General features: G+C 38.9%; 1 protein-coding gene across 3 annotated transcripts in view; it reads left to right on the forward strand.

Annotated features, from left to right (window-relative positions):
* The window catches only part of LOC126251324 (phospholipid-transporting ATPase VA), a 397,256-nt gene that overhangs the window by 255,902 nt on the left and 119,426 nt on the right, over nt 1-21,928 (forward strand). For all 3 annotated transcript variants that reach the window (XM_049951657.1, XM_049951658.1, XM_049951659.1), the window contains exons 3-6: nt 11,925-12,129; nt 14,208-14,400; nt 17,115-17,365; nt 17,665-17,814. In XM_049951657.1, coding sequence (XP_049807614.1) covers nt 11,925-12,129; nt 14,208-14,400; nt 17,115-17,365; nt 17,665-17,814 — 799 coding nt within the window. The remainder of the gene's footprint in view (nt 1-11,924; nt 12,130-14,207; nt 14,401-17,114; nt 17,366-17,664; nt 17,815-21,928) is intronic.

Consider the following 21,928-nt stretch of genomic DNA (forward strand, 5'->3'; position numbering starts at 1 on the left):
CATGCCCGAGGCAGGATTCAAATCTGCGACCGTAGCGCCAGAAAGAAAAGGTCAAATTATGATTCTGTAATCCTCCTACGCTTTCAGATGCCACAACCTGATTGTAACTGACTACGTTCAAAATGCATAAGGCGACATGACTGAAATCTGACTTCTGGTGTTTTAGAACATGTCTACGATTTGATTCGTTCGACAGCAACCGTAGTATGTTCACCACCACTTATATATATGTCTTCAGTTTCTGTTAGCCTCATGGTAAGCATATGAAGTTTGGAACCACTTGCAATGACTTCATAATATTCTTTTACCGTGTAGGCTCTGAGCTCTTCCGGTTACCCGTTTCACCACTTAACAAATAAGAAAAAACTCTTTCATATTATCAAAATGTCTAGTCTTCACCAAAGCTGCACATATTAGAATCTTACACCGATTCTTATTTTTCCCAACGCAACTGGAGGAAAACAAACCTGGTTCTTAGACATTTTCTGATACATGCTCTTTGTTACAATCAAATGAGAATGAGCGCTCTCAATATTCTCTCTCTGTCTCAATGCCTTGTTGGTATACACGCATTACGGACTCATCATTCTTCATATACTGAAGAGCCAAAGAAATTGGTACACCTGCCTAATATCGTGTAGGGCCACCGCGAGCACGCAAAAGTGCCGCAGCACGACGAGGCATGAGCTCGACTAATGTCTGTAGTAGTATCGGAGGGAAACGATAACATGAATCCTGCAGGGCTGTCCATACGTCCGTAAGAGTACGAGGGAGTGGAGATCTCTTCCGAACAACACGTTGCAAGGCAACCTAGATATGTTCAATAATGTTCATGTCTGGAGACTTTGGTGACCAGCAGAAATGGTTAAACTCAGAAGAGTGTTCCTGGAGCCATTCTGTACGCATACCTGCCAACCTTCAAAAACCAAAAATCAGGAGATTCCATTTTAAAAATCAGGAGAAATCAGGAGATATATAAGATCAAAAAGCTGTGGCTCATTTTTGTATAAACCTAAGACAACTGAAAAGTTTTCCTTTAAGGCGCCACAAAGCTATATAATGGCTAAAAAAAAACATATAGAAACATTGGAAATACCCAAAATGTTGATTCCGTAACCCTTATTTGTAGTTTCGCCCAGCTAATTGCTGTTAGGTTGGGATGTTTTTTGGCATTAGAAAAAAAAGTATGATTGCCGTAAAACAGCATCCACCATACTGTTTTGTGACACACATGAAAACTTTAAAAATAGGCTTGCCAACTGGTTCTCCGGTGTATGCTGAAATCTTAACACAACCACTTCTTTTTTATTTTTCAGGGGCAGCATCTACTTTCTCCTCGTAAGATTTCACATGCTATATCTCTGCATGTTCAAAGTTAGCTAGTATTACACATATTCAAGGAAACTGTAATTACAGAAATTTGTAAAATTCTCATATTTAACTCTAGCTATGTAGCCTATTAATATTCAGTATTAGCGAGAAACATTGGAACAATCATGAGAACATGTACAATACCTTTCTTCTCACAGGTGAAGTAGAAGCTGTTTCTGCAGTAGGAAACATTGCAGAATCTGAATAATGATGATCTACTAACAAACTAGAACAGTTACCAAATAAAATAGTTCACTCTTAAAATGTTTCGAGATAATACACATTAGTGTTCTCACTTATTTAACAATGTTGTTATCCGTTCACATAAAGGTCTATCATTTCCTCTTTAATTAAATTTCCAAAACATGATGAGGATGGAGAAAATATGGTAACACACAGGTATAATTATCTTTTCACGAAACACTTCACATTTCTATTGATTTAAGGAATTGAATGTTGAAGACTTAGCCTTTTTGAGAAATTCTTTGTTGAAGGTTTGCTGAAAGCAGTCACCCTGTAGTCTTGATTTTACGGTCAACAATCTCTCCAAATTTTCATCATCGGTAGATGATCTAAACTGTGTCCTTATTTTAGTTACTTGACTAAATATCCTCTCACATTCTGCATTACCATGAGGGACCGTTAGAATACCTAACATAAAACGAATTAAATTGTCAAATTTTAGGCACCTATCACTGTTTCTTAGTTTTCCTAACAGAGACCACTGCACATCTATTCTTTCTTCCCTTAAGATTTCTTCCCTTAAGATTTCTTCCCTTAAGATTTCTTCCCTTAAGATTTCTTCCCTTAAGATTTCTTCCCTTAAGATTTCTTCCCTTAAGATTTCTTCCCTTAAGATTTCTTCCCTTAAGATTTCATCCGGTATATCATATATCTGAAATGCACAAAACTGGGATTGTAATTCATCCATGGCATCATGCTGTTTACCCGCATCTGCATTTACAAATACTGGAAACTTTTCCACAAAATACTTTAGGGTAGAAAAGGATGCATTGGAAACAGATCTGATTTGCACAACTGTTGCATTCCTCAGCATTTCACTCTTCAATGGTAATTTATGAACCATGTAGTCACAGGCGGCAATTAAGTATTTCCGAACAGATGAGAAGAATTCCACCTTCTCATCATGCTTGAGGCAACCCACAATTTGAGAAGTACAACTGCCAATGACCAAATCACAATCATCCTTCTGGTTTCTTGTGCTGTGGTAATCAACCTCAAAAGGAGAACAGGATTTTATCGCTGTAGGTAGTACAAATTTAGACATCAAATTCTGTAACGTGTCCAGCAGCAGATCTTGCAGTAAATGGATGTGAGGTACACTTGACTGCAAAATTACATTTGTTTTGTCAAATGTAGGTATAACATTTGACAAAAACAGACACAAAGCCATATTTAAATCTGATGACAGAAACATAAAAATCCTTTCTTCACGAGACAGGTTGTACTTAATTGGGTAATCCTGTTTACTTATTTTTTATGTAGACGAACATGGAATTGGCAATTCACTAGGTCTTTTTCTTGAAGAGGCACTACTCTCAATTGGTGACTGTTTCAGCTTCGGTATATGATAAGTTTGGAGACACCCAAGCTGATCATTCTTACCAGACTTCACTTCATAATTGAGCAGGCTGGTCAAAGGCTTCCACTGTTCCAGTAACCGAAGTAAACATTTGCTCACAGAAAGCCAACGGGTGCACACATGCTTCAATATTTTTTTCATCTCGACATCATATAATTTCTGAAATTCTTTCAGTTTCTCCTTCCTCTTTGTACTCTTTTGCAGAAAATAATGTATGTCCAGTAAATAGTCATCAATCTGGAATGGCAGACATGCAGCTCCCTTTTTTTGCTGCCAGATTTAACAAAAAAATGGCTCTGAGCACTATGGGACTCAACTGCTGAGGTCATTAGTCCCCTAGAACTTAGAACTAGTTAAACCTAACTAACCTAAGGACATCACAAACATCCATGCCTGAGGCAGGATTCGAACCTGCGACCGTAGCGGTCTTGCGGTTCCAGACTGCAGCGCCTTTAACCGCACGGCCACTTCGGCCGGCTCAGATTTAACAAATGGCAGGGACAACCAACAACAAAGAGGTTAGGCATATGATTTTTCAAGAGACCTGCAACTCCGTTTTTCATTCCAACCATTACAGGGGCATTGTCACAACCTATTGACAAGCAGTTACTGAGTGGAATATTACATTCCTTCAGTGTGTTGAGAAGAAGTGTTCCTATGTTGACACCGGTGGAATCTTCTTTTAAGTTGGGGAGAGATAATTAGGTACTATCAATTTTTTGTGTCGTCTCATTATAAACGGTAACAACTATGGGATATAAATTAGCATCCCCTTTGTTACTATCGTCCGTTGCAATGTAAAATGGCAATTTTTTCAAAATGTCTACGATTTCTTCTTTTTCCTTTTTTGCCATTTCTCCGATAATTGGGACAGTTTTTGTCCTTCCGCAGCTGTAGTTTTTCGCTATACCGCTATCCGGGAACATTTTCCGGAACAGGTGACTCACATGGTCAGCGCAATTAATCGGCAAATTATGTTGTAAAATAAAAAATGTAAATAAGCATTCAGCATTTATCACTCCATCACTTTCACTTTTGTCGCTGAATTCCAATTTTTTATTGTTATTGACGCACTTCAAATTGTCTCGGTGCTTTTTTGTTACCACATGTTTGGAAACATCACTTTTTCCACCATGTGATACACAAATACCAAATCGGCAAACGGTACAAAAAGCGAACAACGGGCCTTTCCTCGACTCGATAATGCACGGAAACTGTTCCTAAAATTGTTTAAAAAGACGGAGTTATATTTTTGGCTATGTTTAAAAACAAAGCCCCGAATCAAAACACACGTCCAAGCAGAACACTGTGCACTACCGAGGTTACTACATGTGCACTACGGGACACGGGTACATCTTCGACAAAATGCGCGGGAAAGAGGAAAAATAACTATCGATATATAAATCGCGCGCGACTTCCTGATTTCTATAAACTTCGATACGTATTGATTAAGGTCGACTAATACGCAACGAATTCCGGCAACTGGCGGAAAAAAAAAAACTGAAATGGCGGGTTTTCAAAACAAATATCGTAAGTTTGACGAAAACTATAAAAATCGGGAGGAATACTGGAATAACAGGAAGGCGGGAGAAAAAGTGGAAAATCGGGAGTCTCCCGCTAAATCTGGAGAGTTGGCAGGTATATACAGTAGCTATTCTGGACGTGTGGGGTGTCTCATTGTCCTCCTGGAATTGCCCAAGTCCGTCCGAATGCACAATGGACACGAATGGGTGCAAGTGATCAGACATGCCTACGTCGGAGTCATATCAGGGGTCCCATATCACTCGAACTGCACCCACCCCACACCATTACAGAGCCTCCACCAGCTTGAACAGTCCACTGCTGACACGCAGGGTCCATGGATTCATGAGGTTGTCTCCATACTTGTGTATGTCCATCCGCTCGATACAGTTTGAAACGAGACTCGTCCGAACAGGCAACATGTTTCCAGTCTAGTATCGGGCCCAGGCGAGGCGACAGGCTTTGTGTCGTGCTGTCACCAAAGGTACACGAGTAGGCTTTCAGCTCCGAAAGCCCATATCGATGATTTTTTGTTGAATGGTTCGCACGCCGGCACTTGAAGGCCCAGCGTTGAAATCTGCAACAATTTGCGGAAGGATTGCACTGCTGTCACGTTGAACGACTTTCTTCAGTCGTCGTCGTTGGTCTCGTTCTTGCAGGATCTTTTTCCGGCCGCAGCGGTGTCGGAGATTTGATGTTTTACCGGATTGGTATATTCACGGTACACCCGTGAAATAGTCGTACGGAAAAATCCCCACTTCATTGCTACATCGGAGATGCTGTTCACATCGCTCGTGCGCCGACTGTAACACAACGTTCAGACGCACTTAAATCTTTATAACCTGCCATTGTAACAGCAGTATCCGATCTGTCAACTGTGCCAGACACTTGTTTTTTTAATAGGCATTGCCGACCGCAGCGCCGTATTCTGCCTGTTCACGTTTCTCTGTATTTGAATACGCATGCCAGTTTCTTTCAGCTTCAGTACATTATGCATACAATTTAGTAGTATCGTTTAACATATACGACTTTTCTTACGAAAGGCTAAACGTAACGCATAATGCATTAGGTATTCTATAGATCGCACGTGGAGATGATCATCATTGAAAGGGCGCTATTTCCGGAATAAAGCCCATACATAAACGACGTCGCAGTGAAGAAGCCGCAGAAACAAATTTGCAGTTCCTTGAATGTAGCCCTTTTCATGCATAAAGGTGCATCTATGTGTACAGAACCTGGTTCCGTCCTTAATTCATTTTGTCAAAATTTGGAGTAAAGCCCTTTCAAAAATGACTGTATTAATTATAAAGAACCCATTCTTTTTCAAGGTATGATGTGTACTCCGGGTCATTACTTCGGAAAAAACTGAATGTATGTCTAACCTCCATTTATGCGCTCATTTGTAAATTTTGCGTCTGGATGTTGCGAGATAATTCCTTGTTTAACATGCTAGTCAGGAATGTAATTTCTCCCATACTAGATGACGAAATACGTCCCCATATCAAACCACTACGCTCACCTTGTTTTACAGTAGGTTGCAAATGTCTATCCTACAGCTCCTCATTTGCCTTTCTCAGCACAATTTTTCTTCCGTCTGTTGAGAAGACATTGAATTTGCTGTCATCGACAAATACACCATGACGCTTTGGTGACGTGAACTTTGGAATTGGAGCGTTTCACATCGGGGCACTTTGTTCACGAATGGCATTTTCCCTTGCCACTGTTCCGTTATACCCATCTTCCCTGGTAACTTTTCGGGCAGTTGATTCACGTACTTGCTTACTACGTTTTGGAGCAGATGGATTTCAATTTTAGGTGCCCTTAATAGAAAGTTAGGATCAATCTTTCTCATAATTGATTTCTCTTCTCTTTCATTTAGCTTGCTTGGCTGCCCTTTTTGAGGGACAGATTGTATCCAATTCTTGTTCTCAAATTGTATTATAGCATCCTCAACCGTATTTCTGGATATTAGCAAATGGAAAATATTTCTGTTGCTGTAGGCCGTTGGCATGGTGAAAGATGAAAAATTGTCGCTGTTCGAACGTCATGTTGCATCCCGTTGCGACCTTGTAGACCACGTGGCAGGAAGGAACAATAAGTGAGCGGACAAGGAGGAACAATCTATCATACAACACCACAACGCGCTTTCATTCAGAACTCGACTGTTCTTAAGTGCCCGAATGTTACGGATTTATTCTTTTACGACCCTTTCAAATTAATTAAAAATGTTCGCTAACACCTTGCAGTGATTCAGTTATATGTTGTTTAACAGTTCTCTTTCTTATTGGAACGGACAAATTTTGTGGTCGTTCGACACGCAGTCACTTAACTAACACCAAAGTTATTAAAACAGTGCGATCCAGCTTTAGGGACCCAGTGGCCAGCGATTGTAGGCGTACGACTGTGAATGGTCCATCACTTGGGAAGCACTTGCTCCGCAGTGAATCACTGGGCTACTGGAGAGCTCATAACGCTAACAGCAGGCGGAGGGTGTGTGCCGCGCGTGGGTGGACGCTGCGTGAGGTGGGGGTGATGACGTCAGGAAGGAGCGCCGGCTGTATGCGTGACCTACTTAACGAACTGCCAGCTGCCCCGCGCCTGGAGTCGCGGTCAGCGAACAAACACCTGCGTCACCTGAGTTTCGCTGGTTTTGACTGCTTACCGGCTGAAGTTCCATTACTTCACTTTTTCCCGCTATCACTTTCTGTTGAGGCAAATCGGTCACCGCACTGAGCGTCAAACCGTTCCAGCAAGGAATACGAAGTTTTCTGGTTCGAATAATGGAACTTGCTTCAGTCTCATTCCGCGCTTTATGTAGCAAAAATCTTACATTGAGTTTATATACAGGGTATGGAAAGACAATTTGACCAAAGATGTAAGGGCAGAAAAATAGCATCACAGGAAGGAATTTGCGTATAGGAACTCGGGGACGTATTTGCATATTTTCGGCGCTACATAAACATAACTGAAATCTGACAAATGTACATCTGTACTCAAAGTGAAAAGTAATTCACGAAAAATGTATATCCAAAGAAAGCGTTTGGAGTAATCAGTCGTCACGATGACTACAGCAAAAACTTAGTGTCACATACACATGTATCATACTTAGCTAACGTGCCATACAGAGCTTCTTTATAAATGAAAACAACCACATTCCCATGTTTTATGTTACAACAGGCTTAAAAAGGACAAAGTAAATGAAAAAGAGTATGCTCTCGTATACAGACGTGCCATCAGTTAACATGACCATGTTGTAGCAGTTGTTCAAACTGACCACTGTTTTCACGCTGACATAGAATATAGCGGTGACGCAGGGATGTGTGTTTTCTCTGAATTACGCCAGTAGTTGTCTGAACCACTTTTGATGCCGCCATAATAGGAGCCACCAAGTCCTGTTCATCCTCAAATGGTGTTGCACACATGTTGTCTTTCATGGCACCCCAGAGGAAAAAATCCAATGGTGTCAAGTCTGACGAATGTGGAGGCTACCGCATTGGTCCGCTGCGCCCAATTTGTATGTCAGCAGATGCCCTGTCTAGGTGATATTGGACAGAATGTGCAAAATGTGGAGTTGCATCATCATGTTGGAAGCAAAGATTGTGCCTGACTCTCAAACGGTACATCCTCCTGGAGTGCAGGCAATACTTATTGCAAAAACACAAGTTAAGTCTGAGCATTAACCTTTGAGGCAACATGGGTGAGTCATTCACAATTGCCACCCACGTTTGCAGCACAACGCTCTTGATGACAATGTATGTACGTTGCATGAGGATTCTGTAGTGCCCAAACATGGCTGTTGTGTGAATTGGAAATGCCTTCGTGGGTAAAGCAAGCCTCGTCAATAGACAGCACATGACAGGGAAATGTGGCTCTTGTGCTGCTTGTTGTAGGAACCAGTCAACAAATTCCAGACAGCTAGAGAAGTCACCTGGACCCGACAACGTGTAACTTTTGTTGCTGGATAGGATGTAAACCAGTCTCATGAATGACATTCCAGATGTGACGCTGGTCTCTGCCAAGTTCATGAACGTCTTGTCTGCTTCTTGTCATTAGATCTTGCTCTGTTGGATGTAACCTATCTTCGTCAAACTCAGCTTTACGAACAGTGCATCTCCTGCTTGTATCATGCTTATTAGCTCACATAGATGTTATTTCTCTCATATGTCTGTCAACTGATATAAAAGTATTTTTCTGAGGTAGCTTGCAATATGGTTAATGTTCCTGGTAAATCCTATGAGCCACCCTTGCATTGTCAAGAACAGCGCCATAGGCAAAGTGCATCTCAATCGGCTTATTCCATGTGAAATGACATTCCATGTTGCTGCTTCTCAGCACTCGCTTCACTCACTTCACTCACTTCACTCACTCACTCACTTCACTCACTCACTCACTTCACTCACTCACTCCTTGGTACCTACTCAAGTTGGACCACTATCCAGTTACGGAGATGTGTACGGGCAAATAGATGTGCAACTATTGAGCAACTGATCACCCAAATGAGCCTAGGGGTTACCAACAGTGTGCCCTCAATGACCGTTGAGCGAATGTTGCTCCTTATGGGCCTCCGCAGCACGCGTTTGGTTATGCGCCCATGCAAACTGCTTATTAGCAATGAAGGCTGGAAATTTCATGTCGTTACTGCAACTGGACATCCACTGAATGGTGACAGGTGGCCTTTCCAGATGATTCATGTTTTATGCTCAATGAGACAGATGGCTTTTGGTATGTATAGCCTAAAATGCCTGAAAGTGAACGCCCTGCAACAGTTTACAGAAGGGTGCGGGCCAAAGGAGGGTGCATTATGGCTGGGGAATTGTTTTCGAGGCATTCTCTGTATCATCTTGGTCATTCTGGAGGGTATATGGTCCATGGGGACCATGTCCATAACTAGGTACAGGGCACCACGTCCATCACTGCATGCAGTTTTTTTTCCCCCTCAGCTTGATGGTATCGACCAACAGGACAATGCAGTGTATCACACAGTGTGTATTGTACATGGGTGATTTGAAGACACAAAGATGAATTTACTGTACTTCCCTGGCCACCAAACTCCCTGGATTTAAACCCAGTCAATAATCTGTGGGACCTCCTGGATTGCAACTTTCAGAAGCTGATTGACACTCTTCCCAAACATCTCACTTGGTCTGCGCTGTAAAATATAATTATTTAAGCTTTTGACAGTTTGTCACATAAACAGACTGGATAGTATAATGCAAAGAGCATAAATTTTGATTGGTGTAACCTCAGATCATATCTTATGTCATCTGGGACATAACACAATCAATGCATAAAATAGCAATAGCAGGAAAATTGATTCACAGATGAAATTCATGCTTCAGAGCACAATTTCTTTCTAACATTACTGAAATTACAATAGATCAGAGGTAGAAGGATTAGTTCTTACTCTGGTTGGATAGTATTGGCAATTTGCAGGTTTAGAATTTATCACCAGGTAGAGATTATGGGGACAGCAGTAAATGAGGAATCTAGTATTAAGAGTAAAACATGTATACAAGAACCAGAAAAACCTGTGAGCCCCTGTGAGGCAAGGGTGAGCAATATATTATACCAGTTAATTTCATTAAAAAAAAAAAAAATTGGAGTCAGGTAATAAGAGGGCTATAAGCAAAACAACGGCAGGGTGTAAAGTGATATAGCTTAATAAGAGCTTCAAATAAACAACAATTGGTCTCTTAACATCTGTGAGCTCAAAGGTTCCATGCTGATTCTTAATCTTTCTTCCAAAATCATACTGTTAAAGCATAAAAACACACAAAGCTATATTTATCTTATTTCGTGATACATGCTGTCATTGACTTCCCCTTTCGTGTTAGGTAAGTTGACGCAGTGACAGGATAGACTTCTGACAAAAAATAGAAAAAATTCCAGAAATTCCAGACTGAGGAACTGTCAGTCACTTTTTGGATCTGAAAAGGGAGAAATAATGCAAAGAAAAAGGGTACATACATGGAAATTATGATATATGGCTGAACTTGTGTACTTATCAGTACAGTTGTATGTTTGTTTATTGGAGAATTTATTTAACATCCATTTTTACCACAGTAATATCAGGGAATTTTGCTGTTAAAAATATAAGAATTCAAAATAATATGCTGCCTGACAGAAAAAAATGGAGGTCCCAGGGAACATAGTCTAATGTTGATGTAACTGTGTACATGCACACACTATTGATGAATGTTTAAATGATCAGAATTGCAGTTCTCTGTGATAAGTAGAATGACCCCAACAGAGCATTAATGTTGGGTTTCTTTAATGTCGTTACCAGCAACAGCAGTTGAGTACTCACTCTGAAGGATATGGAGATGTTGCACACTCAAGTGAGACCATGTTATCAGCACCTGTCAGTTTGAAAAGAAGCACAGTGTGGGTCTCAATTTGACTGGCTGGTTAAATCGTGCAGTATCTGTATTTGTGGGACATTTGGATGTGACAATGGCCTCATGTTGGACTGCATGGAAATGTGAGGGCAAGCATAATCCTCATCAAGTGTTCAGTCAATCATGTCTGACCACCACAAGGAAGATCACTATATCATGCACCAGACACATTGTAACCCATTCACATCTGCTTCTGCCATCCAAGAACAAGTAAGGGATCCTTCTAACATTCTGTGGAATCCTACACCATTGATCAGAATAGCAGCAGCTGGACTAGGAATTGCCATTTCATGCATAGGCTGCAGTTAATACAACTCCACAAATGGCTGTGTTTGGAGTGGTGCCATGACTGGGAAGTGTTGACTGCTGATGAATGACATCATATTGTATCCAGTGATGAATCACTGTTCTATACTACTACTGGAGACAATCGTTGGTGATTATGGTGCCAACTTGGGGAGAGGTCCCAGTCTTCCAATGTCTTGGAGAGGCAAGGTGGTGGCACACAAGGTGTCATGGTGCGGAGACCCATCAGATATGACTTCAGATTATGGCTACTAGCGATTAAGGAAACTCTGATAGTTTGTCACAGAATGTTCCCTGTCATGTGATGGTACCATGTGGCCCTTTTGCTCATCCACATGTGAAATGCGTAGTCATGAACTGCCTGTATGATGTTGAGACACTCCTGTGGCAAACAAGATAACCATATCTTTCTTCTACGGAGCGTGTGGGACCAACTTCAATGTCAACTCCGTCCCAGTGCCAGTATACTGGATATCACGGACCAGTTAAAACAAGTTTATACAATAGCTTAATGACATACTTCCCAACTGAGTAATTGCATGCATTCTGGCTAGAGGGGGATGGAATCTCATACTTATAAGCAGGCTCCTGCTGTCAAGCTCTGGGTGCTTCACTTTTTTTCTCAGGCAGAGTAATTGCTGTTATGGTTATGCTTTCATTAATTTTATATATTTTGGTTACTTAAGTCTTTTTGGTGTTACAGATGTGTTTTTTTTTTTTTGCAGTGATGAAGAGCGGTACAAAAAAACATTATGGAAGAAAGTAAGAGTTGGAGACCTAGTACATTTATCAAACAATGAGGTAATTCCTGCAGATATTCTTCTTCTGCGGTCCAGTGACCCTAATGGTATTTGCTATATCGATTCTTGCAATTTGGATGGAGAGACCAATCTGAAACAGAGACAAGTGGCGAGGGGTTTTGTGGAGAAGGTAATGCATAATCAGAAAATGTTTGAGGGCATTTATTTAAAATAATTTATTTTACTCTTCGTCTATAGCTTTTATGTTTGCATCAAATTAGAATTACGTTATAAGTTGATTAGATTTTTCAGTAATTTATGTCTAACTTATAAATAACTTCTCTGTTAGGAACTAGGACCAGTCAAACACTTCCTTTTTCCTACAAATTTTGTGTTAGAGATAGCTCATTAAGGCTTGCATTTGGCAGAATGGCTGTTCAAATCCCCATCCAAATGTATGGTTTCCACAGTTTCAGTAAGTAACTTTGACAAATTCCTGGAGGGTTCATTTGAAAAGGACTGTGATGATTTCTTTCCCCATCCTTCTCCTTGTTCTCCCATCTCTGATGGCTCATTATAAATGGAATCTTAAACTCTAACTTTCTTTAACTGCTTATCAACTTCCACTGAATGAGTGTAACTGTTTTGTTTTTATTTTTTCTTCTGATCAAATGCAGTTTGTCTTTAAAATGAGAACTTCATGCATTAAATTAAATAAATGAGCTTATAAAATTCAATAACTCTTCTGCAGAAAGTTATTTTGTAATAATACATCGTTCCTTTTTATTAAACTGCGAATTTTGGGACTAAATGAAGGCGGTACATAGTACTTTTAAGTAGAATAGTGTTAAATGGGTGCAAAGGTAATATCAGTGACCCTGAACTTGAGACACCCATGAGAGTGTGATATTGAAACATGGAGGAATGGAAAATGTGATTCAGCTGCTAAATAAGAAGACACTGGAAAACTTAATGAACTCTATGTTGCTGATACTGTTTCACATTTAGTGACTGTCCTCATTATGACAGTGATACAGATTTGAATATTTTATCGTATTGGAGAACTGCTGAACCATTCAATTGAATAACTGGTATTTTTAGCAATGTCCTTTCATACTTCAGTTCACTTTCAGTACTGAATATTTGTGTTCTTAAGACAGATAATCTGAGAGTAAATGGACAAATAAAAAACAACCAGTATAGATTCTGTTACAGGACAAAATCCCGTCTCCCAAGTAGCTGAATGATTAATGGCACCTGTTGGATTTGAAGATGCATAGGAATATATGATCGTAACATTGAAAACTATTGAAATGTGTCATGATATATGATCCTGCATTGAATATATTTTATTTATAAAGATGTTTTATCGTGATGTATCCGAACACACTGCAAATCTGACAGACTATCAGAAATTCATATGGTATCATATCTTTCCTTGCTTGCTGACAGCAAACTTTCTCCATTGCAATAGTCAGTGGTATGGTTTCATATTAGTGATGCATGTTACGCAAAATAAATGTCTCTCTCCATACCCTCTTTTGCAGAAGAGTTTACTAACACACATGAAGAGGGATCTGGTTCAAATTGAGGTGGTGGAAGAAAATTTCAACAACCTTCATGATTTTTCTAAAGAGAGGAGAGATGGTAATGTAAAGTTTCTGATCACCAAACTTATGCCACTATCTGGAGTTAAATCCCTAAGCCTATTCATGGTGTTTCAAGAAGTGAGTGCATATCAGACTGTTCATGATAATTTACCTGCCATATGGATATGTTGAGCTTGATAGTGACCTTTGTGTGATTTAAGAGGAGCAGGATATGTATCGGCACCAGATTTCATCCTCTCCCTTCTCTCACATCCTTATCAAGAAGCCAAGCATGGCGCTGAAATTCAATGCACTGATCATAGTTCCCTACAGTGGACAGACACAATTTAGACAAAACCTGCACTTTGTGAAGGATAGGTGCCAGAGTTTGTGAAAAAAGAAAACCTTTTAAAATAGGCTACTGAATTTATACTCTGGGGCATCCAGCCAACAGTACAATGTGAATTTAAATTAATAAAAATAAGAGAAACATTGAGCTCATGAATTTCAACTAAAAGATTAATTTTAACGGACAATTATGACTTAGTTATAATATTATAAAACTCTGTTTTATGAATTTACCATAGAACTGAAGATCATTGTGTCTGTCATACAGCTGATATTTTCATATATGACATGAACCAAAATGCTGATTACTGTGTATTATTCATGATTTTAGCAAGATATATTTGAACCATGTAAATTCCGATCAGTGGTGGAAGTTGATGGGCCAACAACAAAGATCTATCGCTTTCATGGTTCAATTGTGCATCCAGATGGCGAAAGAGTACCAGTAAGCACAGATAATCTTCTTTTGAGGGACTGCATGGTGAAAAACACAGATTTTGTGGAGGGAATCGTTGTCTATGCAGGTAATAAGTTTATATTGGAAAAGAAATTAGATTGATGTAGAGTTTTGTAAAGTATTGTTCATGTTTTATGCAAAATTACAGTTTGTACTTTTTGTTTTTAATGTAATTTTATCTATATTTAAATAACCACTATTTCCACACATAGCTCAAAGTACAAATATGAGAACAGAATTCAACTTAACTTCCTCTTCTAAAAGAAAAGGTAACATTATGTTGTTTATGTTGTTGTTGTTTATACATCCCTACCGATTCTATGTTAGTGAAAGCTTATTGATATGTTGCTCTACAAAGTACAAGTATGTAAAAGTACAATTATGTGTCATCATCTTTCAGAGTATGAACTTTGAGTGCATAGTGAAATTAAGAGAAATAATCAAGCTTTTGAAGTTCTATAACAATGGCTAACAATGACTAATGATCAAATATAATTTTGAGTGATGAGACTGAGTAATCTCAAAATAGAAATTGAAACACTTTTGAAATGTTTAAAAATATATTTTAATTTAGTTTCAGTATCAATATTTTGATTTTATTAAATTCAGATTTGAAAAACAAAGTGGTAGATGTTCAAATTACTTAATTAGCCTTGGCCATTGTGAACCACTTTTCTGTTGCTCTTTTAAAGAGGAACACAGTTTCCTTTTTGTTCTCCAGCAAGAGCATTTTTAAGATGCTTCCCGTCTTTTCCCTTTTACAACAGGGCATGCTGCTTATATGAAACAGGTACTGTAGGGCAGTGAAGTTTCGAAGTCATTTGATTTACATTTTTTCAGGACAAGTTTCTCATTGCTTTCAATTCACTGAAAACACCCAGCTTATGATTTGTAAAAATATGATTTTTTAAATTTAATTTGCAGACTTCCCAGTTTTACATCATTTTTGGGAGTCATTTTAAGTTCTTTTCAGTCATGTTAAGACACTTTTAATCCATTTTTTATCACCACAGTACCTTTTTGGGCATATTTATATATACGTTTGAAGTGTGCATTACACAAAGACAGTACATCATTTAGTTTTATTGATGAAAAAATACTGACTAAAAATGAAGTTCAGTGATGTCAGAATCCTTGTGATAACCTCAAAACCCTTGTGATGACTCTAGAACCCTTGCTATGTGTTCTCTACATTAGTTAAAACTGCATTTACATCTGAGACTGGATGTTATGTGAATAAGTATGGTAATTTTAAACCTCTGGATCCCTATAACAGATAATGATATTGAGTAGTTTCGAGGTTCCCCGAGAACATTATGTTAGTAACATATAGTAAAAATGTGGCCTCCTTCACAATGACACTTTCCATGCTCAAAAATCATGGTCTCAGGTTTTCTCAAGAACTGCCGATGGACAAATGGTACTTTACAAGCTGCCTAAGGTGCACCATTGACTACACTTAACACAACAGAACCAACTGATTTGCTCAATTTACCTGATCTGGAGGAAGTGTGTAGTGTTTAAATTGTGACCCTGTACTGTAGGATAGCTGCAGTATGCCCATTCTTCCAACAGATCATTAGACCATGGACTATCCAATCCAATTGGCCCTTTATCCCTGTGATCAGCAGAACTTGTGGTTTTTGGAACATATTGGTAAGTGCACTGTCGTGCATGGACCGATAATGCTATTTGTAGCATTTCATCATATTGTGGTATTTTTTAATGAAGTGCTAAATTACTTCCATTGCTTTCTGTCTTTTCTTCAAATGTCATACACAGTGTAGTGACTAAAGACACACATGTTGCTTTTGTTACTTCGACAACGTACATTGATGATATGAGAGAGAATGCAGTGCAGTGCAGTAGGTAAAAAAATAGTTAATCTTGAAATGTCAGGTCCCAGTTTACAAAATTCTCCAAAATTCACCATTAATTTATAATCCTACAAAAGTCATTTCAGATAACAGATATCGCATGTGATTTTTCTGATAATATTTGTTTTCATTTGTTTGGTGTGATTTGTAAATAATCTACAGTCATATTAAAGTATTCTCATTGAGGGAGTCAATTCTCTTTGAAGCACATCAATTTTGCAAAACTAGTTTCCATAGATGCAGTTTATCACAAAGTTTTCAGTACAATAATAAGGATATTCTAAATTTCTACCTTTGGCAGTTGAGGGTTAGGGTCCCATTTTTCTCAACATTGAAAATATTTGTCTTACTCGCATCCCAAATTCAATCTTATACATTTTTAAGTTTTGTAATTTATTTAGGTGGGGGCTAGGAGGGAGTGGGGCACCTGAAACATGTTGGATGTATGGTGCATGGCAGTGGATACCCTGTACCACTTCTAGTCATTTCCTATCTGTGTAGCTGGTGGTCAGGGAAACTTAAGTACAGGGTTATCAGGAGATGTTGATTCACAAAATAGTAGTGTTCTGGAAACAATGTCCATTACTCACATAAGAACATGTAACTCTCTAGTAGTGAAGAAAATGTTCCTGAAAGAAATTTGTGTCATTTTCAAAAAACTCTTCACTTGACTTGCTGTTGTATATGTTTCATCCCAAATTTTGATAGCTAATTTTTACCTTGGAAAATTTATTACACTGGTACACAAGTCCACAGATCTAAGTGCTTGTACACGTAGCTATTGAAATTTTGGTGTTAACATTGGATTTAAAGTTTCAATGATCTACAAGCTGTTAATACAATATACTTACTGTACTGATGCCTATAACCATTCTACCAGAGGGCAAAAAATGTTCTTTTTCAGGACATGAGACTAAAGCAATGTTGAATAACGGAGGGCCTAGGTACAAACGCTCAAACTTGGAACGCCAAATGAATCTGGATATTATTTGGTGTGTTCTTATTCTCATTGTCCTATGTGTAATTGGTGCTGCTGGCTGCAAGTTGTGGTTGTCTTCGTATGATGGTATCTCAGTGCCACCATTTATTCCTAGCATGCAGAATTCAACAACTGAAGGCATTTTGAGTTTCTGGACTTTTGTTATAATTCTGCAGGTAATAATTTTTTTCACTTTTGGATGTATCTGTGAGGTTTCTCAAGATGTTTTGCTATGCATCTGTATTTATTGCCTTATTTATGGAACTTGTACATAAATTCAAATACCAAAGTTTCTCCTGTAGAACATTAAGGTGGACAAAAATTTGATGTGTTGAGCCATACATAATTCTGTCTGAGAATCTGTGTGGTTTAGTCATTTGAATGTCCCCTAATTTCTCATTATGTCTTTTTGATGTTGATGTATTCTGTGTAAGTATATCATGCCATTTATTATAACTGTTATCGTACCTTCCAGATAATGATACCACTCTCACTTTATGTGACAATAGAAATGGCAAAACTTATACAAGTGTACCATATTCACAATGATGTCAATTTGTATGACCCAGAAACTAACAAAAGGATAGAGTGTCGTGCATTGAACATACCAGAAGAGCTGGGCCAAGTGAGTATTACCACATAAATGATTGTAAATAAAAGCACTGCCACGCGGGGTAGCTACACGTGGTCTGAGGTGTGTGTGTGTGTGTGTGTGTGTGTGTGTGTGTGTGTGTGTGTGTTTTTTGTCCATAGTGTAAGTTAGTTTAAGTGTGTAAGCCTAGGGACTGATGACCTAAGCAGTTTGGTCCCATAAGATCTTACCACAAATTTACAAAATAAAAACACCCAATTATTGCTTTTCACAGAAATCGAAAATATTATGTTAATTGTTTTGTATTTGAACTTTTACGTATATGAGTAGAAGCTTTTGTTTGTGGTACTACAGAAGAATGCAGAGGGTTAGGTGGGTACTTCAGATAACTTTTGAATAGATACTGAACTGAACTGAATTGAAGAGAGAACTAATCTGTTGTACAATGTGACAACAGAGAGATCATTTGATACCTGAGGTATCAAGGATTAGTAGATTCGGTCATCGAGGGAAGTTTTGGTTGTAATGGTAGTAGAGGGGGACCAAGCTTGACTACAGTAACAATACATTTAGGGTAATAATGTATTTATTTGATTTGGATATCTTGTATGTAATAATTTTGAGTCTATTCATGTGTTCCAATTATTTACTCAAATGTTTATTTATGATATAAATGATCCACTACATTGCCTTTCATACAAATTGAAATACGCAAATGAAAATTAAGGTATGCAATAGGAAACAACAAATTCAGGTACATATACTTAACATATAACTGAACACAGATGAAAAATAAAAAAGTGCTAATGATAATAATTAAAGAGTGTGTTTTTAAGAAATAAAATAATGAATATGATTTTAGTAGCACTAAGTCTAGATGGGGGAGTGCATGAGTAGGTTTTTGAGTGACCGTGAATGGTTGATGATGAAAACAGAACACAAATATGAAAGGGCAAATCGAGAGTAATGCAAAACAAGTGGCCAGTGACAAAAACAGTGCACAAATTCAAAAGAACAAACCGAGAGAAATGGAAAACGTGGAAGCCAAGAATCATCACCAGTGTACAAAGAAAGCTGCAATAGCAGACAAAGAGAAAAACCAAGAACAAGTGAGTGATTATATGCAAAATAATGTCGGTGATCAGAAAACTTTGGAATCAACAACACAATTCAATGAGAAAACGGTGTACACTTTCCTCCATGCTTTTGTACCACCAGATCGTCGTGCCAGCTAATGTGAAGCCCACACTGCCCTGGATAGCCAGCGCTTAATCTTAATAACCAAGTCCACTGAGAGTACCAAATCTCTCCCCACTTTAATAGGTGCATAGTGTCGAAAATGACGAGACCTATGTTTGGCCCACTGTTTCGCCAGTGGAACCAGCAGCAATCCAAATTCCGGAGTTGAACATCCCTATGGCATCCTTTTCATTTTCTGACTAGTCCATTAGATGCTATTTCAGCATTGACTGTTGGCTATTGCTATGTTGGGAGAAGTGACTTGACCCTCTTGGGTTGGCAGTCCTGTGCTGGTTCGATCGTTGGCTGCTGCTGCTGCTGCTGCTGCTGCTGCTGCTGCTGCTGCAGCATTAATGGTGGCATGTATGCTTCTTGTAATGACATCCTGTCTGTGGTGGTGGTGGCGGGGGGGGGGGGGGGGGAGAGTGAACTGGGAGCACTGCCCTTCTGCGGGGAAGGTTTAAAAATATGGTTGTGGGTAGTGTGAGGTTGGAGGTCCCATAGGTCCCCTGTGCTGGGTTGAAGAATGGGGATGGCTTCTGCATTTGTTGTGGTGACAGATCAGGCACTCCTGCTCAGCCTCAGTGAGGTACATTTGGAGCCACTTGTGGCCAAGAATGATTGCTGATGTCCAGTCAGGCTTCCGGTCAAATGTGTGAGCCCACATAGTGGTAATCTGCTGGTAGCAGGGTGTGTAATTTGGGGTTGTGGCTCACGGTACAGGTTGCAGTAAGTTCATCTAAATCTACATCTATATGATTACACCTCGGTTCACAGTTATGTGCATGGGGTTCATTAAACCTCTGTCAAACTATTTTTGTACTGTTCTGCTTTCAAAAAGTGCATGGGAAAAACAAACAATTAAATCTTTCCATTCAAGTTCTGACTTGTCTATGTCAGCCTACACAGGGAAGAATGATCACTGTAATAAAATAAACAAAATGTTTTTGAATTCAGAGGAGAAAGTTGCTGATTGAAATTTCATGCAATGATCTTGCTGCAAGGAAAAACACCTTTGTTCAGAAGATTTCCATCCTAACTTGCATATCATATTCATGACACTCTCTATCCTTGTTTTCATGATCATAGCAAACAAGCTACTCTTCTTTGAATTTTTTGATATCCTCTGTCAGTCCTATCTGGTATGGTCCTACATCAGACAGCAGTGCTTCTGAAGAGGACGGACAAGTGTACTATAGGCAGTCTCTTTAGAAGATACTACATATTCAAAGTGTTCTGCCAATAAAACACAGTTTTTGATTTGCCTTCCCCACAACTTTATCTATGAATTTCTTTCCAATTTAAGTTGCTCACAAATGTATTCCCTAGGTATTTATTTCAGTTGACAGGCTTTACATTTTGTAGTGCTCATGTGGGGGACTTCACACTTTTCATAATTTAGAGTTAACTGCCAATTTTTACACCATACAGATATCTCTTCTAAATCATTTTGCAATTTATTTTGATCATATAATGACTTTACATAATGGTAATGAAGCATCATGTACAAATAATCTAAGAGGACTGCTCAGATTGTCTCCTAAATCATTTATTTAGGTTAGGAACAGCAAAGAGCTTGTAACACTTCCTTGGGGAATACCAGATATCTGTTTTGTTTTACTCGATGACCTTCCATCAATTACAACTTTGACAGGAATCATGAACCCAGTCACGTAACTGAAAGAGTGTACAATAGACATGCACTTTGATTAAAAGCTGCTTGTGAGGAACTGTGTCAAAAGCCTTATGGAAGTATAGAATTCTGGAATCTATTTGACATCTCCTCTAGATAGCATTAATTACATGAATAAAGAGCTAGATGTGTTTGTTTTCTATGAAGTAATTCATAGTTTTCAAACATAGCGTATTTCTCAAAATCCTATTGCAGACTGATGGTAGTGATATGGGTTTGTAATTCAGCTGATTACTCCTGATTTCTGTCTTAGGTATTGGTGTGACTTGGGCAACTTTGCAGTCTTCCTGTGAGTGAGAAATTTTATGTGACTGCTAAGTATGAAGCTATTATATCAGCATACTCTGAAAGGAAACTGCCTGATATACAGTGTGGACCAAACAACTTGTCTTTATAGACTGATTTAAGCGGCTTCATTAAGGGTATCTACTTCTAAGTAGGTGGTGAGGTGCTGCATTCCATTGCATTGGCAGAATGCCTCAGGTTCTACTGAAGTACGACAACAAGCGAAGGTTAGTAGAGATTTGTGCATCTGTGAAAAGATGTATGAGCAAAGCATACAATAGCTACCACCATCACACCATAGCAAAAGATCTGGCAGGGAACCCGAGAAAATTTTGGTCATTTGTAAAATTGCAAAGCGGTCTAAGGCTTACATTCAACCCCTTGTTGACCAGTCTAGTGTGGCAGTTGAAGATACTAAAACGAAAGCTGAAGTTTCGAATTTCGCCTTCAAGAAATTGTTCACACAGGAGAATTGTGCAAACATACCGTCATTTGACCATCTAACAGACTTCCATATTGACGACATAGTAATAAGCACATCTGGTGTAGAGAAGCAACAAAAGGATTTGAAAGCAAACAAATCACCACTTCTGGGTGGACTCTCAGTTTGATTTTACAGAGAGCACTCTGCGGCATTGGCCCCTTACTTAGCTTGCATTTGTCGTGAATTTCTTGCCCAGTCCAAAGACCCAAGCAAAGGGGAAAAAAAAAGTGCAGGTGACTCCAGTATATAAGAAAGGTGAAAAAAATGGACCTGCAGAATTGCAAACCAATATCCCTAACTTCTGTTTGCTGCAGAATCCTTGAACATATTCTCAGCTCGAACATAATAAACTTTCTTGAGACTGAGAAGCTTATGTCCTTGAATCAGCATGGTTTTAGAAAGCATCACTCGTCAGCTTGCCTTTTCTCACCATATATACTGAGAAC

Source organism: Schistocerca nitens, chromosome 4 (genome assembly GCF_023898315.1).
Source record: "Schistocerca nitens isolate TAMUIC-IGC-003100 chromosome 4, iqSchNite1.1, whole genome shotgun sequence".
NCBI classification, from domain to species: Eukaryota; Metazoa; Arthropoda; class Insecta; order Orthoptera; family Acrididae; genus Schistocerca; species Schistocerca nitens.